Source organism: Ascaphus truei, chromosome 8 (assembly GCF_040206685.1).
Source record: "Ascaphus truei isolate aAscTru1 chromosome 8, aAscTru1.hap1, whole genome shotgun sequence".
NCBI classification, from domain to species: domain Eukaryota; kingdom Metazoa; phylum Chordata; class Amphibia; order Anura; family Ascaphidae; genus Ascaphus; species Ascaphus truei.
The window spans coordinates 3,166,943-3,194,713 of NC_134490.1; the positions used below are offsets into that span (position 1 = coordinate 3,166,943).

General features: G+C 48.7%; 2 protein-coding genes across 6 annotated transcripts in view; one reads left to right on the top strand and one right to left on the bottom strand.

The window, feature by feature from the left end:
• DUSP13A (dual specificity phosphatase 13A) overlaps positions 1–4,746 on the bottom strand; it is a 41,976-nt gene extending 37,230 nt beyond the window's left edge. Inside the window, exon 1 of the mRNA XM_075610335.1 lies at positions 4,500–4,746. Coding sequence (XP_075466450.1) covers positions 4,500–4,564 — 65 coding nt within the window. The 5' untranslated portion in view covers positions 4,565–4,746. The remainder of the gene's footprint in view (positions 1–4,499) is intronic.
• On the top strand, positions 266–26,956 carry SAMD8 (sterile alpha motif domain containing 8). 5 transcript variants are annotated; one of them, XM_075610331.1, is made up of 6 exons: positions 266–393; positions 6,084–6,670; positions 15,650–15,745; positions 16,965–17,082; positions 18,666–18,816; positions 23,939–24,387. In XM_075610331.1, exons 2-6 carry the CDS (start codon positions 6,099–6,101, stop codon positions 24,241–24,243), a joined length of 1,242 nt encoding a protein of 413 aa, XP_075466446.1. In that variant the 5' UTR covers positions 266–393; positions 6,084–6,098; the 3' UTR covers positions 24,244–24,387. The 5 variants fall into 5 exon arrangements, with proteins under 5 accessions (XP_075466446.1, XP_075466445.1, XP_075466448.1 ...); XM_075610330.1 differs by having other exon boundaries at positions 295–491; XM_075610329.1 differs by lacking the exon at positions 266–393 and adding an exon at positions 4,559–5,039.
• The last annotated feature ends 815 nt before the right edge of the window (positions 26,957–27,771 follow it).

Sequence of the window (27,771 nt, forward strand, 5' to 3'; positions counted from 1 at the left end):
GAGTGCGCCGATAAGAGGCTGAGTGGATTGTGCCCCTTTGACACAATCCATCAATCTATCTATAGTAATTGTTCCAGTGGCCAGCAGGTGGCGCTGGTAATTGTTCCAGTGACCGCTGGTGACGCTAGCGCTGGTGACAATTCCTCCTCCCAGCCTGGGCGTATAATACCTCCCCATGGGCAGCAGGTGGCGCTGGTAATTGTTCCAGTGACCAGCAGGTGGCGCTGGTGACTATTCCTCCTCCCAGCCTAGGCGTGTAATACCTCCCCATGGGCAGCAGGTGGCGCTCTATCGTCTCCTCGTGGTTCCCTCCCCTCGCAATCCCGTGTTGCTCTCGTTTGTGCGTTTCTATGGACACGGCGGCCTGCTCCCCCATCAGGAGCCTTCGCTCGAGTAAGTAGCCGGATGACTGAGGGGCCCCGGGGGAGGAGGAGCCGGGCCCCGGGGAGGACAGAGCACGGGGGTCCCGGTGAGCAGTGGGGTGTGAGGAGGTGAGTGGCCGCCTGGTAACAGCGAGGGACCTGTCACTGTGCTTGTGTGTGCCTCTCCCTCTCTCTGTGTCCCCCTGCCTGTGTCACTGTGTCTGTGTCTCCCTGCCTGTGTCTGTGTGTGTGTCTCTCTGCCTGTGTCTGTGTGTCTCTCTGCCTGTCCCCCCCCCTGCTTGTGTCTGTGTCTCTCTGTCTGTGTCTGTGTGTGTGTCTCTCTGTCTGCCTGTGTCAGTGTGTGTGTGTGTGTGTGTCTCTCTCTCTCTCTCTGTGTGTGTGTGTGTGTGTGTGTGTGTGTGTGTGTGTGTGTGTGTGTGTCTGTCTCTGCCTGTGTGTGTGTGTCTCTCTGCCTTGTGTGTGTGTCTCTCTGCCTGTGTGTGTGTGTGTCTCTCTCTCTCTCTCTGCCTGTGTGTGTGTGTGTGTGTGTGTGTGTGTGTCTCTCTCTGCCTGTGTGTGTGTGTGTCTCTCTCTCTCTCTGCCTGTGTGTGTGTGTGTGTGTGTCTCACTCTGCCTGTGTGTGTGTGTGTGTGTGTGTCTCACTCTGCCTGTGTGTGTGTGTCTCTCTCTCTCTCTCTCTGCCTGTGTCTGTCTCTGCCTCTGCCTGTGTGTGTGTGTCTGTGTGTCTGTGTGTCTGTCTCTGCCTGTGTGTGTGTGTGTGTGTGTGTCTCTGCCTCTGCCTGTGTGTGTCTCTGCCTGTGTGTGTGTGTGTCTCTGCCTGTGTCTCTGCCTGTGTCTCTGCCTGTGTGTGTGTCTCTGCCTGTGTGTGTGTCTCTGCCTGTGTGTGTGTCTCTGCCTGTGTGTGTGTCTCTCTCTGCCTGTGTGTGTGTCTCTCTCTCTCTGCCTGTGTGTGTGTGTGTCTCTCTCTGCCTGTGTGTGTGTGTCTCTCTCTGCCTGTGTGTGTGTGTGTCTCTCTCTGCCTGTGTGTGTGTGTGTGTGTGTGTGTGTGTGTGTGTCTCTCTCTCTGCCTCTGCCTGTGTGTGTGTGTGTGTGTGTGTGTGTGTGTGTGTGTGTGTCTCTGCCTGTGTCTGTGTGTGTGTCTCTCTGCCTGTGTCTGTGTGTGTGTCTCTCTGCCTGTGTCTGTGTCTCTTTCTCTCTGCCTGTGTCTCTCTCTCTCTGCCTGTGTCTCTCTCTCTGCCTGTGTCTGTGTGTGTCTCTCTCTCTGTGTGTGTATATATTCCTCTACCTGTCTCGTTGTGTGTGTGTGTGTGTGTGTATCCCTTTGCCTGTCTCTGTGTGTGTCCCTCTCTGTGTGTGTGTCCCTCTGTCTCTGTGTGTGTGTCCCTCTGTGTGTGTGTCCCTGTGTCCCTCTGCCTGTGTGTGTGTGTATCCCTCTGCCTGTCTGTCACTCACTGTTTTTTGTCTGCCCCCACTGTCTGTTTCACTCTGTGTCACCCTCACGGTCTGTCCCTTTGGATTAGCGCCAGGCAGCGTCTGTGTATTAATCTTAGTTCTGCCATTTCCCAGTATATCTGCTACGAGATTAAGGCTTTATTGAGCATGTCGGGGTGGCGTTACATTTGCATGTTGGCGCAGGTCTTTGCATTAAGAACGGCGTGTCTTGCGTTACTTTTGTTAGCGGTTTTCCGTGGTGGTGTTCGTCAGTCGCCTTAAAGGTGGCGTAAGGAGTTCCGTGCAGAATACTAGGACCGCGTGTGCCAAATTCTACAAGATTAGAGATACTCGTGATTAAAAGTCATGTTTCAGGCAGAAGAAAATGCGAATATAATGTTACGCGCACGCCACTTTCTTGATTCTTAGACCGCATAGTGCTTTACAGATTTAGTTTACAGACATTAGAATACTATGAATTCGAATGTAGCAACAATCTTAAGATTCAAGTACAGTTTATGATAATCGTTCAGTTAATGTTACTCTTCCTGTCTTGTTTTATACAGAAGGGTGTGTTTCGGATTCATGTTTTATGCAGATAGGAAGGGAGCAGCTTTGCTTTTCTCTCCATACAAACAAGTGACCTGCCCCTGTCACTTTCCAATGAGAAGTTAGGGGTAAACGGCCAAAGCTGCCCAAACATTAAGTGCTCACTCAGCAGGGGAAGTAAAGTCATAATGTATACACACCCAAATATTTGCCTAAGACGGCTTTGAATGCATGTAGTGACGCCTGTTACTGCAGAGCCATAGCATCCAGCAGAAATGGATAGAGGAAACCGTCCCGGTTACAATACTCTCCTCTGCTCTATTTAGTTTGGAGTCCTAAATCATTCTTCGTACTAGGTAATGAATTAAGCCATGAACACCAGTTACATGGCTGTGCTGAAATTCACCTCCTGCTCGATGTTACCCAATTCAAACATGAAAGATCTGGTCAAGGTGTAGTATGTATAACATTTCTGGTGTTTCCGGAAAGAGTCACAATGCTGTGACATTTACACATTCCTCTTATCATCTGGTAAGAGCCCAATTTATGATGAGATTTTACCTGTAGATTCATCAAGCTCCGATATGGGTTAATGCAACTGAGCGGTTGTAACTCCCATTAACTTTGAATGAGATGCACGGGTGTGTTAACTCATAACAGAGCTTGGTTAATTACCCCCTTATAATGCTTCTTTTAGCGCATTTCTACCAGAAAAACTTGCTGACCTCTCTGGAATGACAGAAACAGAATGGTAAGGGGAATGGTGCAAGCCTTCTGGATTGGAAAAGGTCACACCAGTGACTTGGTTTGAGGTTGGCTGTGGATGGAAATACAATATAATGAATGTAAGAGTGCTTTATTCTGCCTGAGTCTGTAACAATCAGCACCGTACAGTATGACTAACGCCAGAGGACGTTTCATCCTCCATTACCGCACACGAGGTTAAAGCTGCAGTTCAGTCTTTTTTTTTTTTTTAATTTATTTTTTTACTTCAATAGTTTCATGTGGGCAATCTCTAATTACCTAAAGAACTGTATAGCTGCCAGTCAATTCATTCTCCATGTATTGATAGGCGAAATTTGGTGACATAATTAGTGAAAGGATCTGTTTTTCTTCTGCTTCTGTCTCTCAGTGGAAGCTCATGAATATTCATGAGCACTCCTGCACTGACATGTGCTAGAGGGAGGGCAGGGCTGACAAAGGGGTGTGCCAGGGTTTGTGACAGGACATGAACGGGCAGTGCCTTAGCAAATGGTTGTTAAAATAGAATACAAGAAAATTGGTCTTTCAAAGTTGTTTTTTTAAAAACAGAAAATGCTAAAAGTATTTTTTCTTACTACAGAACTGATTTATTAAAAAAACCACACATGCAGAATATTGACTGAACTGCAGCTTTAAGCTGTGTATTAGAAAGGAGTTACAGCAGCACCGCATTCTGCTCCCTGCCGGAGTATGAAGTCGACTCTCCTTTCTGTGCCAAGTCTTTTCAGAAGCTTTAACCTTCTTCTGTGTAAAGAACGCAGACTTCGTGTCACTGCGGCATATGCTGCCACGTTATAATTTAAATAAACGCTTGGTGGGGTTCCTGAATAATAACTTCCTAACACACGTACGGGCGCTCAACTCCAGTCCACAGCAGGTCAGGTTTTAAGGATATCCCTGCGTCAGCACAGGTGGTTTAGCCAGAATGACTGAGCCGCTGATTGACCCACCTGTGCTGAAGCAGGGATATCCTGAAAACCTGACCTGTTGCATCTCTGTATTAGAGCAACTTTTTTTATTCCTACTTTGCTAAGCACTTTTCAACACCGTGTAGTTCTAAGTTTACCCCTCCAGTGTGTTCGGTGTCTCTGGCATTGCAGAGGTTAATCAGCAATGCACTTGGCATTGTTCATGCAAATTACAGTGATTTCAACCTGTTGTTTTTCCTAGCTAGTAAGCATCCTGGCAGGGGTCTGTCTTAATCTCCTGCTCCCAAGATATTATTAGATCTAGTTATTAACCCTTCCTCTGCATGAGGTGCCAGCAGCACAAAGGTTCTTGGCACTGCAACGCGCGGCACTGCTGCTATCCTGCTGACTGCTCTAGCTTCTGCCAGTGGTACTGCCAGCTTCCCCACTCCCAGCCACCACGTACCAGCCAGTGCAGCAACACAAGTTGCTCAAGACACCAAGTTCCTGTTCCTCGTCCTTGTGATTCATACATGAGTACGCCCCGAGACCAGTCAGAGCCTGCTGCCTGCCTGACCCATCGGCTCGCTCACTTTCCAGCTCTTACTCAGCACAGGAAATCAATGAACTGTCTGTGAGCGGTCTCTGCTCGGGGTACATCAGGAGCTCTCTACAGGAGCAAATAGTTCCCACTTCTTATCAGAAAGGAGTGCTGACAGTGACACAGCAGGCTCCCTGATACACCCGAGGAGCCCATTGGTGTAATTCCTTATCAAGCAAAATGTGCTGTGTCAGTATGTCCCCGTGGCTATAAATCCTCCAGCGTGTCTTCATTACGTGGCCAGCTTCACCTGTGCCAAGAACCTTCGCTCAGGTGTTCTCCCCTGGGCTTTAAAGGTAATGATGACTCGTGGTAGTTGGAGGCTGGAATAGAAGGGAGCCCCTGACTTCCTCTAACCTGTACCCCACCTAGACTGGCACATACACTGCAAGCATGACTCCGCAGGTAAGCTCGCTCTTATTCCTTCATTCACACGGTTTGTAACAATGTATTGTTCATCTCTAGTCTCACAAGCCCATTTAGGAGCGTGAGTAGGAAATACTTTTTGAAATATACAGCTGTTGGCTACATTTGAGAGAGAAAAAGCTATCCGGTGTACTAAGTGATTGATTAAACCAATATAAGTGTAATAAAATATAGCTGCTTCAATGAAAGCTGTGCTCTTTGTGATAAAGCCTCTACTTTAATGCAGTAAGTACTGTAGTGCAATATTAACACATACTGTGATCTAATACAAAAAAATAAATCAACAACAATAAAGTGTCCACATATATAAAAGTCCAAGAAAAAAAGTATAAAAGAAAAAAGTGAGTGTCCAAAAAATGAATATTGAGCTCACTGGCTCTTAAGGGGTTAATCTCATAGATGAACATCCCGCAGGTGGCTCACGACCTAAGCGTTATACAGAGAGAAAGTGCGGGTCACGCACTAGTGTCATTTGTACGTATAAAAAGATCAATATAACAAACAGTAATGCCCTTACAGGAAAAAAAGATCTTTGAAGCATATATCGCCGGTTCAAAGCGCGGACGGGTAGTGTCGCTGTTCCACAGGCGATTCCTGCGCGCGTCCGTAGCTGCTGCTGATGTAAGCAGGGGAAGGTGACGCCCGATGAAAGGGAGCCTCCTCATTGTGATGTACTACAACACGCAGGATTGCCGTGCATCTCTCGCAATAAGTGACACACACACGTGTTTCATTGCGGCCAGCCACCCTGGCCGAGGCCTCAAAGGCTCTCGCTCGCACACCTCAGGACCTCAGACGCAATGACACTATTACGGGTAGAGTTGTTGTTTTAGCCGGGGATTTCGCATGAAGAAAATAAAAAGTGAAGTGATAAATCTCACTATTTGTTGGTATCTTAGAATTCTCGTGCCCCGCCGGGTACTTTCAGCTAGTTAATAAAGAACAGATTATTTTCGGGGTGTACCCTGGAATAGATTACTGAGTTTGCAGAAGTTAAACCGCATGTTGTATCTTTTGACACAGGTAACGGCTAAACCGATGATGTCAAACAGCCAGCTGTGCATCCGGCGCTGGACCACGAAGCACGTGGCGAAATGGCTGCGGGAAGAAGGGTTCTACGACTACGTGGACAGCCTATGCAACCGGCACCGCCTGGACGGCACGGCTCTGTTGGCTCTAACCGAGTACGACCTGCGCTCCCCTCCGCTTGAGATCAAGGTGCTGGGGGACATCAAGCGCTTAATGCTGTCCATCCGCAAGCTGCAGAAGCAGCACGCCAGTGTTCTGGAGGAGCTGGGACTGAGCAGCGACGCGCCTGCAGGAGCCCTCAGCCTCAGCTCCCTGCCAAGCCCAGACTGGCTGTGCAATGGGGAGCTGTCCCAGGACTGTGACGGTAATGGTACGGACTCCAGCGTGGATCAGCACCAGTACTCTAACGGGAAACACAAGCACCCGGCCAAGAGGCTGGACCCAGAGTACTGGAAGACGGCGATCAGCTGCGTCTACGTGTTCATCGTGTTCGGGTTTACCTCCTTCGTGATGGTCATCGTCCACGAGCGCGTCCCCGACATGCAGACGTACCCACCGCTACCGGACATCTTCCTAGACAGGTGAGTAACCGTCGTACAAACGGTGCAGGCGCTGTCCTTGTTACTCATACATACAGAGCAGACGAGAGGTGGAGGATACAGATTGTCATACAAAGTGTGTGTGTGTGTGTGTGTGTGTGTGTGTGTGTGTGTGTGTGTGTGTGTGTGTGTGTGTCAAAAGTAATATTTCTAAACTCAGAGAATGAAACTCCATTGGAGTCTGAAGCAATTGATACTCTCGAAAGAGGATATTATCTGTATTGGTCCTTGATCACATTCGACAATTAAAACACCAACACATGTGCCACGTACGGCACCCTGCGAGCACGCGACCTGCATACGGTACAAGGGTTAATACTGACGCTCGCAAGCGCTCCCACTTTTCGCCTCTGCAGAGGTCCGTCAAATGTACAATATCTCCTATACAGGTCCAGGATCAATACACAACCCGCAAGCTGCCCCACTTTTCACTTCCGCAGAGGTCCGTCAAATGGACAATATCCCCTCTTACAGGATAAGGATTAATACGCAGCCCGCAAGCTGCCCTATTCTTCACCTCCACAAGGGTCCCTCAAATGAGTTGTATCTCTCCTAAATTCGTCCTAATATACCACCGCCACGAACAGCACACAAGTGAGCACGTGACTTAGATATGCAACCAGGGTTAATACACACTGCTACTCTAGCCAACTCGCCTTTCTCCTCTGCAAGGAACCAGTTAGTTAATATTAACCCCTACTCAATTGCAAATCATATCCACTGCCACCACCTGAGGTAGTTATGCAAACAAAAGATGTCAAATTAATATTTGCCAGTGCCTCGGGTCCCTGTGTATTATAGAAAAAACTATGCCCTTTAACACACCAAACTCCGTTGTAGCCAAATATGTCCGAACACTTTAATACTCTCCCCAGAGCGTGCAATACTTCATTCAGACCCCAAAGCATTACTTATTAAATGTTTTAATATACTGATGCAGCCACCAGTATTAGAACACTTACCTGAGAAATTCCTGGGAGATTGTGGGGCAGTCTCACAGTAATTGCCTCAACATTTCTGTAAAATTCTTAATGGCCAATCGGTTTAACACAGCGGGGGGTCCCTGCAGTCCCATTCCGTTTGCAGGGACCCCCTGCTGTGTTAATCCGATGGGCCATTAAGAATCTCACAGAAATGTTGAGGCAATTACTGTGAGACTGCCCCAGAATTTACCCAGGCAGAGTTCTAATACTCGTTGCTGCATCTGTATATAAAAATATATAGGTTACAGAAAAGGGATTACGAAAAACATACAGTTGCAATAAAATGCAGAGCAGCGTCTTAAAATAAAAGGGTAAAACATAAAAGAAAACCTATAAATTACCATATGCCATAGACTTTCCCCAGAGAGGCCTCTGGTTTAGAATATGAGAAATCACGAATTTAGGTGGAGGGTGGAGGGGGGGGGGTGGAGGGGAGGTGAAGGGGGGGTGGAGGGGAGGTGAAGGGGGGTGGAGGGGAGGTGAAGGGGGGGGGTGGAAGGGAGGTGAAGGGGGGGTGGAAAGGAGGTGAAGGGGGGGGGGTGGAGGGGAGGTAAATGGGGAGGTGAAGGGGGGTGGAAGGGAGAAGTGGAGTGAGGGGAGGTGAAAGGGGGTGAGGGGAGGTGATGGGGGGTGAGGGGTGGGTGAGGGGAGGTGAAGGCCGCTCACTCACCCGTCCGGCAGGTCCCACGTGGATCTGAGGCGGGAGGCAGCGTGTTGTGGCCGCTCTCCCGCTGTGTCCCGGGCGCTCGCTCGCTCCCCCGCTGACTGTAGCGGCGCCGGGGGGGGGGTATCGGGGAGACACTGACACTGGAGGGGAGGGGGGGGTGGAGGGGAGGTGAAGGGGGGGTGGAGGGGAGGTGAAGGCCGCTCACTCACCCATCCGGCAGGTCCCACGTGGATCTGAGGCGGGAGGCAGCGTGTTGTGGCCGCTCCCCCGCTGTGTCCCGGGCGCCGCCATCTTGGGCACTCGGCGCCGCGAGGCAGCCTGCCTGGCCACTGGCTGTTCCCCCGTCGGGGAGGGGAGGGGGGGGCATGTATGTGTGGGGGGGGGGAGAGGTGGGAGATATAGAGGGGGGGTCTCGTACGGCCGCTGACACAGGGTGGGGGGGGGGCGCTGAAGGGGTAATAATAGTGTGTGTGTGTCCCGCTGAATGTAGCTGCGCCGGGGGAGGGGGGGGTCGGGGTGAAAGCGCGGGAGACACGGGGAGAGGAGGAGGTGCGCGCGGGTGCTGCTAACTGTGAGCCCCTCTAATGTATGTAACTGTGTGTGTGTGTGTGTGTGTGTGTGTGTGTCACTGTGTGTGTGTGTGTGTCTGTCATTGTGTGTGTGTCCCTGTGTCCCTGTGTCCCTGTGTCCCTGTGTGTGTGTGTGTGTGTGTCACTGTGTGTGTGTGTCCCTGTGTGTCCCTGTGTGTGTCTGTGTGTCTGTGTGTCTGTGTGTCTGTGTGTCTGTGTGTCTGTGTGTCTGTGTGTGTGTCCCCCCCCCCTGTGTGTGTGTGTCCCTGTGTGTGTGTGTGTCCCTGTGTGTCCTTTGGCCCGTCACTCCGCCTCAGGCCAATGAGAGGTGTGCGGGGGCGGGCGGGCCAAGGGACCAATGAGATTTCCCCTAGGGACACCGGACATCCAGACAGGCAGGCAAACATACAGTGCTTTCACTAATATAGTATAAGATTCAGTGCCACAGATACACACACGTAATGTTTAGCATGTTCAGCAGAGAACATCACATGATATTCTCATTTTGAATAAAGTCCTCTCGGTTTGATACCTTCTGTAGCCACACCCCTTTAACCTTGCAGAACCATCTAGAGAATACCTTTGAAATCGCTTTTGTTTGTCAGAGCACCCATATCTAGCAGAACATATGTCCTTATCTCGAGATGATATTGGTTTTTACCACTAGCCCTGCAAAAGGGGTTAACATACAATAAACCCTCTCTTTTTACTTTTCACACCCAACTTCAATCAAGCCCTTTTGCAACTCCCACAGATTCATGACCAGTCAGAAACTCCAAATATTGTATTTTAACTTCAAATGGTAGCGCATTAACCCCTTGAGCACCAAATGGATTAAAATACATAATAGCTCATGACATTATCATGACAATATGTATTGATGAGATGAGCCGTGCGGTTTGAATACTTGTATAGTATGCCTTTCAGCTCTCACACACTTATTCCATCTCCTGGGGCACCATTGAGTAAGATTTTACAACACAAACCGTGTCTGACACAGTAGCAGCTGCTGTTGATTTCTTGACTCCGCAGCCGGGCATGTGAACTGCAGTATATCAGTAGATTTTCAGGGATATCCTGAACACCTGACCTGTTGGTGGCCCTTGAGGACTGGAGTTGCCCAGCCCTGTATATGCATTTGCCTCATGCAGGTTTCTGGGGTGATCGCTGCTTTAATACACCCTCTCTCATAGTCGCAGTCACATAATGCCGGGATTAAATGTAATATTAGTAGCCAATCACTTCTTTGTTAGGAATCATTTGTTTCCTTTGATTCCTTACTTTGCGAGTGTGATACTTTACACCTTGTCGTTGTCATGTTCGTGTTATTGTGTTGGCGGTTTCGATGCATGTGTAGGAAGATGGTACACACTTATTGTATTTGTTAGTAATTTATTCAGTGTCTGAGCGGTACGTCACTGGGGACGGACAGGGGAAGTTTTGCCGCTAGTTTTTATGTTTGGTTTATATATCTTTATTCGTCTCCTTTTTCTGTACTTTTATCCTGCCAAAATAAACATGGGAGCCGCGAGACGCAGAGCGGCGTTTCCTGCTTCACGTTATGATGGCAGATCTCTGTGAGCAGCCATCTTTATTGTTGTGATACAGAGAGTATTTGAAGTAGTGTGCTCTCCTGCAGCATAGTAATTATCCGGGAGCAAATTCACAGCTCGCTGTTAAAGAACTTCCAGAAAAATCTGGTATCCATTTTTTTAAGAATACAAATGGTTAACAATGGAAATTGGGGGAGAAAAAAATCACGGCCAGGATAAACAAACAAAAAAACCACCTTAATAATGAGGCCACATTTACTTGTCCGGTTTCTTTACAGCTAATATATCGACAAGTAATTGTATTCCTGGCAGTAGCAGAACCAGTAATGGGGGCACGGGCAGAGATTGGGCTGTTTCGGATCATTGCAGAACACAGTCAGTACATAGAAGTTCACTCTCCGGGTCCAATCTCCCCGCCCCCTGAACATGAATGTTCTGTAAACACTAAGAGGGTCATTCCCTATAGTCCAAAGTGACCATTCAGGCTTCGTTCTGGACAATATCCGAATTCATAATACTTTTCTACAAGATACAAAATAAGTTAGACGGTTACATTAACCCATTCAGTCATTTTTATTTATTTATGCTAAAAGTACTTTAATTGGTGGTTATTTTATATCAGTGGGGATCTAAAGAAGGTTTTTACCAAGTTGATTACATTTTTAAAATAATTATAGGAAATAAAATGACACCCACAATTGTGCTAGTTGTGACTCAACGGCAAATACACGTTTCCAAACAAACTGCTTTATTACATGACATAATGTCCATTAGTACAAATGAAACAAATTCTATCTTTAGAAAAACCAAGTTTTGCATTTTTAGGCACTTTTCAGCACAGTCCTGTTTGTGCCGTGCATTCAGAACGCTGCAGATAGGGGACTTGGTGTGTTCTGGGAAGCGGTTAATTCGATCATAACATATTGTATCATTTGGAAGGACTCATTGTGGGGGCAACTTCCTTCTTTCCTTCTTTCCTTCTTTCCTTCTTTCCTTCTTTCCTTCTTTCCTTCTTTCCTTCTTTCCTTCTTTCCTTCCTCCACCTCCACCACTGAGATTATTTAAAAAAATACCATTTAATTGTTTAATTAAAATTTCTACATCCCGTAATATGCACAAGATGATCGATTTGTTTTGTTATTTTAAATACTTGCTGCGTTTGCAATTTTCCCCTCCTTCGGACATATTATTTCCAGTTTGGTTCACTTTACAGCCAAAAATGCCTACAGCTATCTATCTGGTGAATGGAACGAAGCAGAATCCCACAGGTGTGCTGGGGATGGCTGAATGTTCGTAAAATCAGTCAGATTAATCATAATAATAATTACATCATTAAAACATTACTAACACAGATGTGAGGGTTGTGACTGAATGGGTTAAGAATATTTGGAGCCGCTAGGTTGAACTGGCCATTTAACCCTCTCAAGCGGCTCCTGATAAGAGTGTCGAGTCCTGAAAACATGATGAAGCGCCGAACATTTACAGCTGCTGACTTGTATGTCCTCATGCACTTAACCTCTGCCAAACTCAAAGGCCCGTACTGGACATACTACGCCTCGGTACGGAAGGTTTAAGCCTTATTCAAATGAACGGATGTAACCAGGAGAAGAACAATATAGAAATGCATACGTTCACACTGCATGCAATGACCCTGCTGTGTTAGCAGATGGGTTGGTGCAGTGGCTGGTAGTGATGGTGCGATGGTGCAGTATCTGGCAATGATGATGGGTTGGTGCAGTGGCTGGCCGTGATGGTGGGATAGTGCAGTGTCTGGCAGTGATGGTGGGATGGTGCAGTGTCTGGCCCTAATGGTGGTGGGTTGGTGCAGTGGCTGGCCGTGATGGTGGGATGTGGCTGGCAGTGATGGTGCGATGGTCCAGTGGCTGGCCGTGATGGTGGGATGGTCCAGTGGCTGGCTGTGATGGTGGGATGGTGCAGTGTCTGGCAGTGATGGTGGGATGGTGCAGTGTCTGGCCCTAATGGTGGTGGGATGGTGCAGTGGCTGGCCGTGGTGATGGGTTGGTGCAGTGGCTGGCCGTGATCGTGGGTTGGTGCAGTGGCTGGCCCGTGATGGTGGGTTGGTGCAGTGGCTGGCAGTGATGGTGGGATGGTGCAGTGTCTGGCCCTAATGGTGGTGGGATGGTGCAGTGGCTGGCCGTGATGGTGGGTTGGTGCAGTGGCTGGCCGTGATGGTGGGTTGGTGCAGTGGCTGGCCATGATGGTGGGTTGGTGCAGTGGCTGGCCATGATGGTGGGTTGGTGCAGTGGCTGGCCGTGATCGTGGGTTGGTGCAGTGGCTGGCAGTGATGGTGGGATAGTGCAGTGTCTGGCAGTGATGGTGGGATGGTGCAGTGTCTGGCCCTAATGGTGGTGGGTTGGTGCAGTGGCTGGCCGTGATGGTGGGATGTGGCTGGCAGTGATGGTGCGATGGTCCAGTGGCTGGCCGTGATGGTGGGATGGTGCAGTGTCTGGCAGTGATGGTGGGATGGTGCAGTGTCTGGCCCTAATGGTGGTGGGATGGTGCAGTGGCTGGCCGTGGTGATGGGTTGGTGCAGTGGCTGGCCGTGATGGTGGGTTGGTGCAGTGGCTGGCCGTGATGGTGGGTTGGTGCAGTGTCTGGCAGTGATGGTGGGATGGTGCAGTGTCTGGCCCTAATGGTGGTGGGATGGTGCAGTGGCTGGCCGTGATGGTGGGTTGGTGCAGTGGCTGGCCGTGATGGTGGGTTGGTGCAGTGGCTGGCCGTGATGGTGGGTTGGTGCAGTGGCTGGCCATGATGGTGGGTTGGTGCAGTGGCTGGCCATGATGGTGGGTTGGTGCAGTGGCTGGCCGTGATCGTGGGTTGGTGCAGTGGCTGGCAGTGATGGTGGGTTGGTGCAGTGGCTGGCCGTGATGGTGGGATGGTGCAGTGGCTGGCTGTGATGGTGGGTTGGTGCAGTGGCTGGCCGTGATGTGGGATGGTGCAGTGGCTGGCTGTGATGGTGGGTTGGTGCAGTGGCTGGCCGTGATGTGGGATGGTGCAGTGGCTGGCCGTGATGGTGGGTTGGTGCAGTGGCTGGCCATGATGGTGGGTTGGTGCAGTGGCTGGCCGTGATCGTGGGTTGGTGCAGTGGCTGGCAGTGATGGTGGGTTGGTGCAGTGGCTGGCCGTGATGGTGGGATGGTGCAGTGGCTGGCTGTGATGGTGGGTTGGTGCAGTGGCTGGCCGTGATGTGGGATGGTGCAGTGGCTGGCTGTGATGGTGGGTTGGTGCAGTGGCTGGCCGTGATGTGGGATGGTGCAGTGGCTGGCCGTGATGGTGGGATGGTGCAGTGGCTGGCTGTGATGGTGGGTTGGTGCAGTGGCTAGCCGTGATGTGGGATGGTGCAGTGGCTGGGTGTGATGGTGGGATGGTGCAGTGGCTGGCTGTGATGGTGGGTTGGTGCAGTGGCTGGCCGTGATGTGGGATGGTGCAGTGGCTGGCCGTGATGTGGGATGGTGCAGGGGCTGGCCGTGATGTGGGATGGTGCAGTGGCTGGCCGTGATGTGGGATGGTGCAGTGGCTGGCCGTAATGTGGGATGGTGCAGTGGCTGGCCGTGATGTGGGATGGTGCAGTGGCTGGCCGTGATGTGGGATGGTGCAGTGGCTGGCCGTGATGTGGGATGGTGCAGTGGCTGGCCGTGATGTGGGATGGTGCAGTGGCTGGCCGTGATGTGGGATGGTGCAGTGGCTGGCCGTGATGTGGGATGGTGCAGTGGCTGGCCGTGATGTGGGATGGTGCAGTGGCTGGCCGTGATGTGGGATGGTGCAGTGGCTGGCTGTGATGGTGGTGGGTTAGTGCAGTGGCTGGCCGTGATGGTGGGATGGTGCAGTGGCTGGCTGTGATGGTGGGTTGGTGCAGTGGCTGGCCGTGATGGTGGGTTGGTGCAGTGGCTGGCCGTGATGATGGGTTGGTGCAGTGGCTGGCCGTGATGGTGGGATGGTGCAGTGGCTGGCTGTGATGGTGGGATGGTGCAGTGGCTGGCTGTTATGGTGGGATGGTGCAGTGGCTGGCCGTGATGGTGGGATGGTGCAGTGGCTGGCCGTGATGGTGGGATGGTGCAGTGGCTGGCCGTGATGGTGGGATGGTGCAGTGGCTGGCCGTGATGGTGGGTTGGTGCAGTGGCTGGACGTGATGGTGGGATGGTGCAGTGGCTGGATGTGATGGTGGGATGGTGCAGTGGCTGGGTGGGATGGTGCAGTGGCTGGGTGGGATGGTGCAGTGGCTGGGTGGGATGGTGCAGTGGCTGGGTGGGTTGGTGCAGTGGCTGGCCGGGATGGTGCAGTGGCTGGCCGGGATGGTGCAGTGGCTGGCCGTGATGGTGGGTTGGTGCAGTGGCTGTCTGTGATGGTGGGATGGTGCAGTGGCCGGGTGGGATGGTGCAGTGGGTGGGATGGTGCAGTGGCTGGCCGTGATGGTGGGTTGGTGCAGTGGCTGGCTGTGATGGTAGGTTGGTGCATTGGCTGGCCGTGATGGTGGGATGGTGCAGTGGCTGGCTGTGATGGTGGGTTGGTGCAGTGGCTGGCTGTGATGGTGGGTTGGTGCAGTGGCTGGCCGTGATGGTGGGATGGTGCAGTGGCTGGCTGTGATGGTGGGTTGGTGCAGTGGCTGGCTGTGATGGTGGTTTGGTGCAGTGGCTGGCTGTGATGGTGGGGAAGTGTACGGGGAAATGGTCGTGAGTCCAGGCTAATGAAATGCTTCATGCAGATGGTAAGATTAGATTTGAAGGTGTAGAGAGAGAGGGTGCTTGGCCTATACTGTGTGAGAGGGTCTCCCATGGGTAAGGAGCAGTGGGAGGAAAAGGTTTTAAGGTTAGGGAGAGCAGTAGAGGAGAAAGATGTAGTGTAAAGACTCCTTTGCATCATTGCTTTGCTGGTTTAGACTTTATTACCACTAGTTTCAGTGAGAGACCAATGAGAGGGGGGAGGATATTAAAAAGCGTTCCTTTTTATATAACATGCTTGTAAAAAGGGGTGCAAAGCAGCGTATACAGCTTCGGTGGCTGAGTCCCCTGCTCCTAAGCAGGACATTGTTCCCCCAAGAACTGACAATCTAAGTGGTTCATGATGTTACTGTGGTAGGGGACGCCGTGGCTGCATGTAGGAGCCGTGAGCTGAGGATGCAGCAGACCTTCCTGCCTCCATGTACGATGTCTCCCCTTCTGTCTCTTACAGTGTTCCCCGTATACCGTGGGCCTTTGCCATGACTGAGATGTGCGGAGTGGTTCTTTGCTATATCTGGCTGCTGGTCCTACTTCTCCATAAACACAGGTATTGGAGGCACACGTACCTTCCACCCTTTGTGGCTATTCTAGGTTTCATAAAGATGCACCCCTAACAAAACATTAAAGGGGAGATTTACTTAGCAGTGTCGCAGTCTGGACACATCTGCCAGTGCCACAAAGCCGCTTTCCAGCTACCACCGTATTTAGTGCGGGCTGGAAGGTATCTCGCGGCTTTAGGTCCGCGCCGTGCAGCTTCCGAATATTCGGTCAGGCTGGCGCAGTGGTATAGCTGTAATGTCTTACATTTAAATGCAATCCTTTCTATGTAAGGCCGAACTTGATGCTTTGTTTCACATGCAAGTTAAGTATCATACAATATACCGTAAAAAAAAGACATCTTTTATTTCAATTAACATTAACACACAGTAAAATATAACAAAACCATCACAGACTCGGAGGATACTAGCCCTAAACATCCATTGGTTTACATCCATTATTTGGTGTTAAAGCAGCTTCATAGTAATGAAGTCTTCCAGGCGGCTAGTACAGCAGGGGGCTTGGAAGACCCCTTCCAGAGGGTGTTTTACAGATGTGGTGCAGCGAGGAGGGCCCTTCCAGCGATGTAAATAATAATAATAATAGCATGTTCTTGTAAAGCGCCTTTAGTTTTACGCAGCGCTTTACAGAGACATTTTGCAGGCACAGGTCCCTGCCCCGTGGAGCTTACAGTCTATGTTTTTGGTGCCTGAGGCACAGGGAGATAAAGTGACTTGCCCAAGGTCACAAGGAGCCGACACCGGGAATTGAACAAGGTTCCCCTGCTCCACACTCAGCGCCAGTCAGTGTTGTTACTCACTGAGCCGCTCCTCCCTGTTTCAATAAAACAGATGAGTAAATACGGTAGAATGGGGGGCGTGGGCGGGGGGGGGGGTTTGAGGCCACGTCGGAGAGCCTTGCCATGCCGTGTTTTCCGACTGACACGTAGTAAATCTCCCCCTAAATGTATTTCACATTTATTTTTAAAAGTCTCTTTAGAAATGACACAATACACACTTAATCGCAACGACGCAAGCTTGCGAATTGCTACCAGGGGATGTATGCTGCGACATAATGCAAAATACTGAAGACCAGATAAACAGATGTTATAAAATGCACACAGATTTCACATCTAATTGTACTTTACATGTTGTGTAAACACGCTGCTCTCATACGTGTGCGTGTTACACGCCTGACCGAAGGCATGCTTTCCGTTTCTCTTCCCGAAGGTCCATCCTGCTGCGCCGGCTGTGTAGTTTGATGGGGACTGTATTTCTCCTGCGCTGCATCACTATGTTCGTCACATCGCTCTCTGTTCCAGGAGAACACCTGCAGTGCTCGGGAAAGGTGCCATTTATTACTGATGTCCTAACCGTGCTGTCAGTCTACAAACACTACGGCGGGGGAGCAACTCCCGTCCTCAAGGGCCACCAACAGGTCAGGTTTTCAGGATATCCCAGCTTCAGCACAGGTGGCTCAATCAGAGGCTCAGTCAAAGGCTGAGGGAACTGATGGAGCCACCTGTGCTGAAGCAGGGACTGCTCCACCTGTGCTGAAGCAGGGATATCCAGAAAACCTGACCTGTTGGTGGCCCTTGAGGGCTGGAGTTGGCCTCTCCTGCACTATGAGAATCTCTGCTCCAAAGAATTGACCATGTTATTTTGGGTGCCTGACTGAGGATGTCAGCTGCAGGTTTGCCCCCTATAGTGACGTGGAGGGAAAGGCCAATTCCAAGCGTGCAGATTCTGGGTCTGTAACCCAGCTCCTTTGGGAAGTATTGGGGTTTCAGATGCACAGGACAGCAGTGCCTCATCTTGCAACTTCATTAGTCTTTTAAAGTGACCTCTCGGTACATGGTCTGCGGACGTGTACAGGCAGCATCCTGAACTGAAACAGGGCACTATCAATGGCAAATGCCTCCGTAAGGATCAATCACATCCCTCAGAGCTTGCTTAGGAGCTTAGGCAAGTACTAATACGCAACTTTACCCCCAATGCCTGGTGTTTTATTCATGTAAATAGACATTGCACAGATAATGCATCTACAACATTTCTGCTCTGCCAGCACAGCGCTAAAAGATCATTTCTAGTCATGTGCATTCTCGCTCATCTCCCGTCAGTTGTGCAAATGAACCCGTTTTCCTCTCCCTTCAATTGCTTACTTTAGAAGTATTTCAATAAAATGGTAAACCTTAATGACTAAACCTCCACCCTGCCATGAAACACACTCGTTCACCTTCTCTGTTGCCCTTAGTGCACTAATATTTACTGCTGTTGTCTTTGTAAGTCTCCCAACATAATACAAATTGCATGTTTTGTGACAGAAAACCCCCGCACCCCAACCCCCAAATTATTTAATTTTACGTGTATTCTGACATCATACAAAAATAGTCCTACCGCTCAACCTTATAATCAAATGAAATCTTATTTAAAGGCAAGGTGCAAACAGAACAAAGTCAATGAGAGAACATTAATGTTTACCCAAGAGGGGCAAACAGAAGAGATTTCCGTGTAATTTGCACTCGTTTGGCTAGTATAAAGTTAAAGTATTATACTCGGAGACCACTGAGTCCTCCTTTAACTTTATACTAGCCGAACGAGTGCAAATTACACGGAAATCTCTTCTGTTTGCCCCTCTTGGGTAAACATTGATGTATTCTGATATCAGCGACCATGTATAGAGCTGCATGTACCAGTATGGGTATCATTGTACAATGCGGGAATATGAGTGCCAGGCACAAAGTTTCCATTGGAAACGGGAAATCCTTGTCGTAGCAGCATTTCATCTTGCTATGTTATATTGTGTATTTAATTATTCAGTAAAATGTTTTGCATGCGGTTGGCTCCAGGTGAAGACAATACCTTGCTGTGAAAGTGATCTCCCCTGAGATTAAATCCGTGCAGAATACTGACCCAGTGATCTCGTTTTAGCTGTACGATAACATGTGGGCCAAGCTTCAGCGAGCGTTCGCCATCTGGAGCGGCTTCGGCATGACGCTGACCGGGGTGCACACGTGTGGCGATTACATGTTCAGCGGGCACACCGTGGTCCTGACCATGTTAAACTTCTTTGTCACAGAATGTAAGTCCATTTATACAGATCAGACTTTGCAAGAATCTAAGATCCGGAGGATGTGAGCACCGCTCGGCCGTGACTGAATGAGAACCGCTTGCTTCATAGGTTACATAGAATTTGATGACTGTATAAATCCCTTGGCCAGCCCAGTCTGTCCGATCTGCTGTAAAACCTCAGGCCCACCTGATCTTTGGGTTTGCATTATATTTAGGAAAGCTTGATGTAACATGGTGTGATGTCCTTACGGTATTAATCTTGGCCACCTCTGTTGGGAGACTGTTCTATGACTCCACCACCCTTTCTAGGAAGTAGTTCTTCACCTTTCTCCTGAGCTGCCACCCTCCAGATTTGTTACAGCATTTCTCTATGAAATGGGTTTGCTTCCTGTACTTTGTTGAAAGCCTTTCTCACCCCCTCTCCCTTCTCCGCTGTACAGACTACGGTCCTTCAGTCTTTTCTGAAGCAATTTTTCATGTAGAACCAGGGGTGGCCAACTCCAGTCTTCTAGGGCCATCAACAGGTCAGTTTTTCAGGATAACCCTGCTTCAGCACAGGTGGCTTAGTTGATTGAGCCACCTGTGCCGAAGCAGGGATATCCTTAAAACCTGACCTGTTGGTGGCCTTTGAGGACTGTAGTTGGCCACTCCTGATGTAGACTATGAATCATTCTTTGTACAATCTCTAATTTATTTAGGTTCTGAAGATATAGTCTCCAGAACTGAACACCATAATCTGAGCGGTTCTACCACCTATATCTTGCCATAACTACCTTTGTCTTTCTGCTGCTCATACCTCTCCTTATACAGCCAAACACCCTGCTGGCTTCCCCCATTGCCTTGGAATAATAACTCTGTAGTAGTTGACTGATACATTACCATTAGTTCTATCATTTTGCTCTTGGCTTTCTGTGTGCATTATTTTGCACTTTTCGGCATTACATTGGAGTTGCCACACTCCTGACCATTCTACCTAAATGATTCATTTTGTTTCCCCCCCCCCCATGGAGTGTCAGCCCTCTCGCAGATCTGCAGGAAAGCAAATGTTCCCTTCAAGACCATTTGTAATATCACTAATACAGATATTAAAGAGCACCTGTTCCCATGCAGATCCCTGAGGCACTCCACTGGTTACCTACCCCTCTTCTGAATGCTCTTCCTTTACCATAACTCTGTTGCCGATCCTTCCACCAATGGATTATCCATTCTACCACCTTAGAGTCCAATCTCGAGCATTGCAACTTGTGTATCGGTCTTCTGTGTGGCGCAGTGTCACAGGCCTTACTGTAATCTTAACCTTTTACCATAGTCATCCAGTCAAAAAAATCAATTGGGTTTGTTTGACATTACGTTCCCCAGTAAATCCATGCTGCCTGGAATCACGTACGTTGCTGGGTAGATGTTAAACAGTTCTTTCTTTTTAACATTGTTGCCATTAGGTTCCCCGCTGCTGGCGTCAGGCTCACTGGCCTGTACTTACCTGCCTCCTTCCACTTTTGTGGAGTGGGACTATGTTTGCAACACCTCAAATCATCTGAAACTACGCCTGTTAGTAGTGACTGGTTATATAGTTCTGTTAATGGTGTTGCCGGCAAACCCCTAAGCTCTGTGTAGAGTCCTGGAATGTGTCCCATCTGCCCCCATTGACTTCTCCACTTTCAGTTGTAAAATTTCCATTAGGAATTTCTCCTCTGCGTTCTCTCTTCCTTTCCCGTTCCCTAACTACCTTCCTGGGGTCTCTCCCCTTCACCTTCAATTGTGGAGTCTTAAGAAAAAATACATTTTTATGGTGGTCTGCTATACTGTACCGTTTGTCTCATTCAGCATGACCGTCGGCTTCTGATGTTAGTCATACAATTTCTCCTTTGGTTTTACTCCTGTCACTTATTTACCTAGAAAAGGTTTTGCCCCCCTTCTTACTGACGGGGCTATTCCCTCCTCTCCTTACGCAATACACACATTATTATTTGCTTAGCCTCTCTCTGCCTAAGTGATCTTGTTCCCCATCTTCTATCTCTATCTAAACTGCCTTTTTAGCCTTTACAATACCTGCCGCCTCTTTTCAGAACCAGATCGGCTTTCTTTTCCCTTTCCGTACTTTGCCAGGGTTAGAACCAGGGGGCTCCCCCAGTTCTGAGCCGCACTATTTTCAGCTCCAGGGACACCCCGGTTCCTGAGATACCTCCTGGGGAAGTTACTGGTATCACTTCCTGGTTTTTAAAGGGCATTTAAATGGCCGTCCAATAGGATGTCACCACTGATGATGTTGCAGCTTCCTATTGGCCCGAGATTTGGCAGCCATTTTATTTCCCATGAGGGAGATTTAAACCCGGTAGTTTCGCCGGTAAGTGTCTCGGGAACCCGGGGGTGTTTAATTCAAATAAACGATTTGGAGAAATTGTTCCTTTAAGTCTCCCTCGCTAATTGCCCCAGAGATGCCCCCTGCAAGGAATCCAGGAGGCATTTGTATTTGGTTGGAGTATGTTATTTCCCATGCTGTGAGCGTGTGTACACACGGCCCAAAGATTTGGGTTACTGCATTTAGGAACCCACCTGGCTTCTCCTGTACACCCCCTTAAGTTTGTGTTATTGATCTTCTGTTCCCATGGATACGTTTCCTGCTGTAAAGTCCCGCTCAATCGCTTCCTCTTGCATGGGGGGGCATTTGGGTTTATCCTTGCCCATTTCACTTCCCCCCTCGGCTTGTTAAATACTTGCTAATGAAGCATCTGAACTGCTCACCGCGTAACCAGAGTCTCCTCCAAGGCGTCCTCCTCCTCCACAGCCATCTCTCTTATATAGGGCCTCATGCAGAGAGCATCGTTATTTCAAAACTCGCCATTTTTTGTTCAATTTCCTTCAGAAAACGGCATAAAATGGCGAGTTGCGAAAAACGCGCCATTTTTTTTTTTCTATTTTTAAAACTCGCCTCGCGGCTGGCGAGAACCTCAATCGCGCCATTTTTAAAACTCTCCGAATGCAGAGAGGTGCGAACGGCAAGTAGCGGCTGTTCGCGCCAAAAAAAGGCGCGATTCTCGCATTTTTGCCGCGCCACGAAAATATGGCAAGATGGCGCTCGCCGCCTATAGTAAAGGGGAAAAAAAAGGCGCGAATTTGTTTTTACACGTTTCTGAAGCGCGCATCTCGCCAATTTAAACTCGCCACACGCATCCATGTTAAACATAGCAGAATTCGCACTTTTCTGCATATGGAGAATAAAACTCTCCAAAAAAGCTACTTTTTATGAAATTCGCCATTTTTAAAATTCTATGCTCTCTGCATGAGGCCCATAGACTCATATCCCTCCAGGTAGAACCACCATGTCCAATAAATGCAAATCCCTTCTCCCCACTTTCTCCTCCCCACATTAAAGTCTCTGGTGAGAAGAGTCCTACCTTCCCCTCCCCTATATACAGGCAATACCCCTGTAAGAGACACTGAGGATGCTACCTGTGTAAGAGCTGTGTTAGAGCTGTCCCTAACTCTCTAACTTCCTCCTGCACGATCCTAATCTCATTCCTAAACAGGTTACTAGTTCCTCGAGGGGTATTGACATCTCCCTCTCCCTCCTGTCTTGTTGCCTTAATAATTCTTATCCCTCTGAGCTGTAGCTGCTGATAGGCCCCTTACCTCCGGAGTCTGCAGCCTAGCAATCTGCTCCCGCACCAGTGAGAATTGCCTACAGATGGGACAGCAGCTAACATTTCCAGAATGTCTCGCCTAAAACTACCCTTACATCCATTACACTGTACAACAGCAAACATCTGTAGCAGATTGTGGTAATGCCATATACACTCCTCTGTTCAAACGCTTGCTCGCTTTAAACTCACCCTTAGAAAACCAGATGCTTTACGTGCAGAGTAAGCTTGAAATACTTGTTTATATACTGTAGTTCTCACATAGCCTAACACTGACAGAACAATCAGGTGAGGGAAATTTATAATTAGCTTAACCCAACCGCACCCATGGCAATCACACAACAAAACTAAGTAAATAAGTTCACTCCCCAGGAAACACAAACACTATACAAACAGATCTAACTCCCCCGCTTGTTTAAAACATAAACTTTGAAAACAAGCTGTTATTAAACAGGTCAGGTTTTAAGGATATCCCTTCCTGCTAGACACGACCCCGCTGAGATATAGAAACGTCAAATAAAATGGCAACAGACATCACTCAGAAATGGGGAGAGACCAAATCGTCATAAGTACAAGCCAAATATGAACGCAAAGGGGGTAAAATCGATAACCCAAATGGCCGGACAGGTATCGAGGCAGGGTCGCGTCTATCCCAAGACAAAACGAACCAGGAGCATATGTAGGGACTAATGCATACCAATAGGAAAAGCATGATATGTATGGCCAAGCTGTGTGACATAATGTATCGGGAAAAGTCAAAGATGATTGTCTATATGTTGAAAGTGAACCCAATAAAAAAAGATTTGTGAAAAAAAAAAAGATATCCCTGCTTCAGCACAGGTGGTGCAGTCTTTGATTGAGCCACCTGTGCTGAAGCAGGGATATCCTTAAAACCTGACCTGTTGGTGTCCCTTGAACTGGAGTTGACCCCCCCCCCCCCCCCCTCCGTGTTCTAGTTTAATATCATGTTACAGGGAGGGAGATACAGTATATTACACGCTGTGCATTTTGCACGGGTAAGCATGCGAGATAACGTGCAGTAACAGAGCGAGCGCTGCACGTATTCCACTGAGTGGGGATAGCTGTGCAACGTAAAGTGAGAGCGCCCAATGTTACAGTATGGGTGGGAGCGCCCAATGTTACAGTATGGGTGGGAGCGCCCAATGTTACAGTATGGGTGGGAGCGCCCAATGTTACAGTATGGGTGGGAGCGCCCAATGTTACAGTATGGGTGGGAGCGCCCAATGTTACAGTATGGGTGGGAGCGCCCAATGTTACAGTATGGGTGGGAGCGCCCAATGTTACAGTATGGGTGGGAGCGCCCAATCTTACAGTATGGGTGGAGCTGGGTGAGATTTGGCTGTGATGCCTGTAACGCGAGGTAATGGAGCGTGTCTGCACGAGCGAGCATGATAATGCAGCGTTGCCGGTTGCCGCCCAGATACACGTGTGCAGCATCCTGTGTATTTCTGACCCGTGTTCTATATTTATCAGACACCCCTCGAAGCTGGAACTTCCTGCATACCCTGTCCTGGGTCCTCAACCTGTTTGGCATCTTCTTCATCCTGGCCGCCCACGAACATTACTCCATCGACGTCTTCATCGCCTTTTACATCACCACCCGGCTCTTCCTGTATTACCACACCTTGGCCAACACCCGCGCTTACCAGCAGAGCCGCCGAGCCCGTATCTGGTTCCCCATGTTCTCTTTCTTCGAGTGCAACGTGAAGGGTCCCGTTCCCAACGAGTACTGCTGGCCCTTTTCCCGGCCCGCCATCCTGAGGAATTTATTCCGCTAACCGTTCCCTCCCCCCGCCCCCAAGAAAAACCTAAAAAGGATTGTGCGGGAGCGGTTTGGCCGAGCGAGGAGGAGAGAACATTACACGGTAGCCATGTTTTTCTCTCCCCCTCTCGTGCTGCTCACGGCAGCGTGGAGCCGTGAATGCATCTTACAGAGCCTTGTTGGATGGATGTGTGCAGCGGTATTGTAGAATACATGCAAAGTCCCAGCCTCTCCAGGGCAAAATTGGAAACCAAGTCAGTGGGGAGTAACAAGTTACACTATCCAAGGCCCAGCAAGCACGAGAGAAACCCGCTCGGAAGCGGTGCCAGCCTCCGTTTATAGTGCGGGTTCTGCCCACGCAGTGACGAGCAGGGTGCTCTTTTGACTTTCCACACCCACATTCTTGGTTGCTATCTGCATTACAAACCCTGGGAGATGTGTAAGGATGGGACAGGCCGAGGATCCTGCTTATTAGTCCTAACCAGGCATGAAGTGCCCGCCGCCTAATGAATTCTGTCGGACTTTTGTCACATTTTTACCCATCTTCTCCTTCTATCCCCACTGCGGGCTCCCGTAATGGGGTGGTCTGGGTTTTTTTTTACTCCTAATTACTAAAGTAAGCGACAGTTCCTGGCCACCACAAAAACAATGAAGGTAAATGCAGTGACCTGTGATGTATTCCAAAGCGTTTTTTGTATTTAAAGGAAAGCGTCAGGGACTGGTGACTTACTCGCCACCTTTCTACGGAGACCTGCAGTGCCCTTAATAAATCCCTCGAGTGCCAGAGGGACCTGCGATACTTTGTATTACAGCAGGGGTGGCCAACTCTAGTCCTGAACGACTGAGCCACTGATTGAGCCACCTGTGCTGAAGCAGGAGTATCCTTAAAACCTAACCTGTTGGTAGCCTTTGAGGACTGGAGTTGCCCACCTCTGTATTACAGTCTGAGAGAGCGGCAGAGTATTGCTCCATGGCTTTATAGGGAGATCAGAGTATTACTTAATTGACTCCTTCAAAGAGCTGCATTAGTATCTGCCACGGGCGGTGAGACTGCAGACTGCTCGATACGCCCGATACTGTAAATAATGGGCTGAAAGATTTCTTTTTTTTTGTATTAATAATATGGCTGCTATATTAACTTCACTTTAAACCTAATATTTGCTATTTATTAAATAAATTCCATTTTACCTTGCACAGCCGCTGGCCCATACATAACCCAAATCTCTGCAAAGGCTGCAGCGACGTGCGCCTCTAATTCCTTTGGAGTTGTGTGTCCGGCATCGAGGAGGTTACCCAAGGAAATGGATCGTAAACCAGTTCGTGTTTTTGAATTATATATTTTTTTAATTGAATTTAAAAACAAAAAATAATGGTTATTTTCTGTTTGGGGAGGGGGGGGGGGTAAAAAAGTGAAGCGAAATGGAAGTGTTTGAGAATAACAGAAGAGACCAGTGCTGCTGGGACTTGGGCTGTCTCTTCCGTGGGAAAGCTGTGACGTCCGACCAATGGCAATGAAACATGGCTTTTACTAATGGCAATCTTTTCTTTGATCACAAGGGATTAGGACTCACGTGACTTTTAGCCATTGTTCTCATTTATAAGCTGTTGACCTGTTAAAAATGTCACTGTGCTGCTTTATATTCTGTCTGAGGTACAAATCCATGAAAATAATAGCGGTTTAACACAATTATGCTACCCTGTATAATGATATGGAGTATCTCTGTATACTCCCACCCCCACTAACGCACCATTCTGCCGAGAGAAACAGGAGTGCACATGTGAGTATATGCACTGGTGCTGGAGAGGTGTAGGTGTGTCCTAGCTTGTACAATGTTTTAATGCACCACGGTGGAATTTCTTCGTCAGTGTAATACTATCTCACAGGGGTTTGGAAACCTCCCAAGTCTCCTTCACCTGAACATACTATTACACCAATGGGGAATGTTTCTGTAAGTATAACAAAATAACACACACTGTGCACACCACTAACAGCCAATGATTACTGAGGAAACAAAGTAGCTACAGTATACTGAGACTCATTTTGGATGAAATTGTACTTTTAAATACTAAGGAGATGTAATTTGGACCCATTTGCTAAATATTTCTGCTCTAAATAAAAGAGCGCTCTATAGAAGACGCCAGACCCCCTAGTACTAAAGGTATAGGTATAACATTCCAGGACTATCGATGTTTATCCGGGGCCCCGGCGGAGGATGTGGGGCCCGATTCCTCCGTCGGACTCCCCTTACCTCGACAGCCCATACTGCTACACCAAGGCCCCATATTCCCCAATCTGACACAGGGAAAGAGCGAGACTTTCCCCCAAATATATACAACGTTTTTCAAATAGAAACTGGGAGCATAAGTTTGTCAGTGAAGTACCCCCATGCACCACACGGACCACTGTATGTAGTGTACGTGTAACTATATATATTTACACGTTTAGATTGGGCGGCTACTTCATGTCTGTTTCTTTTCCCCACATGCAAAATCGTACTACCAAATGTTTACAAAATTATCATTTACTTAAATGTTAAACTTTTCCAGATTTGTCTCTTACCCCCCCCCCCCATTGTGTCACTGAAAGCTTAATTTAATTGCCCCTCCCTTCTTTTGTTCCCTTGTCCAGTTGAATCCTTCTCAGGTTTGGATTCCGTTAGCCTGAACATGTTTGGGCCATGTGTTTTGTTTACATTTTTGTCCGAGTATTAAAGATGAGACTCATTTCATTGGGTTGTGTCACTTTCTGATTTACTCTTAACGAATCCTTTTTGTGATTTCAGGCTAGCGTAATTTATTTATAAAAATGTTTTACCAGGAAGTAATACATAGAGAGGTACCGCTCGTTTTCACGTACGTCTTGGGCACAGAGTTCTGACAATACATGGTTACATTATATTTACAGACCTTTTTATGGACTGTCAGAGATATGTTTTTGGGAATTGTACCAGAGCCTCCATAATATCAGCGAGCAGCAGCAAACGGCTGACGCCCTTTGGCTGCCATCTTCGGGGAGAACGGTCTGGTCTAATATCAAAGAAGTCCTGAGATGAAGTGATTGCTTCCAGCTGCTAAAAGACCCACCCAGCATCAATGCAGGGGGGAGGAGAAGGTGACGAATTCCAGAGATTAAGGTGGCTGTCCTTCCTTCATGACATTAACCCTGTCCTCGTTGGTTTCAGTGAAGGGGGCGCATGGTGGAGAGATCTCTTTGGCAAGCCGCCTTACTATAGCGTGTGGCTAGTAAAGTCAGTGCTGTGTATGCTAGAATGATGGTGCTGTCACCTGGTGGTGGAAGGGACAAAAGGACAAATTAACCACGCAGTGGTTCTGACATAAGACACCTTTCGGTGCTTGGAGACACCTTCCAGCTCATTCCATTGAATGGGATAATAGGCGGCTTCCAGCAATGGAAGGTGTCTTGGTAAATATGGCCAGACTGTAACGGCCATAAAGCAGTCACCCTGCAAGAAGAGACTTAACAGGCTGTAAGGAGACTGATGCTGGGCATTGGGGTGTCTCGTTCATTACGTTACATGGGGCC

Excerpts from the sequence above, each read along its gene's own strand:
- SAMD8 (XM_075610329.1), top strand. Across the intron at positions 6,671-15,649 it reads CCGGACATCTTCCTAGACAG|TGTTCCCCGTATACCGTGGG; the intron begins GTGAGTAACCGT and ends TGTCTCTTACAG. Across the intron at positions 17,083-18,665 it reads ACCTGCAGTGCTCGGGAAAG|CTGTACGATAACATGTGGGC; the intron begins GTGCCATTTATT and ends ATCTCGTTTTAG.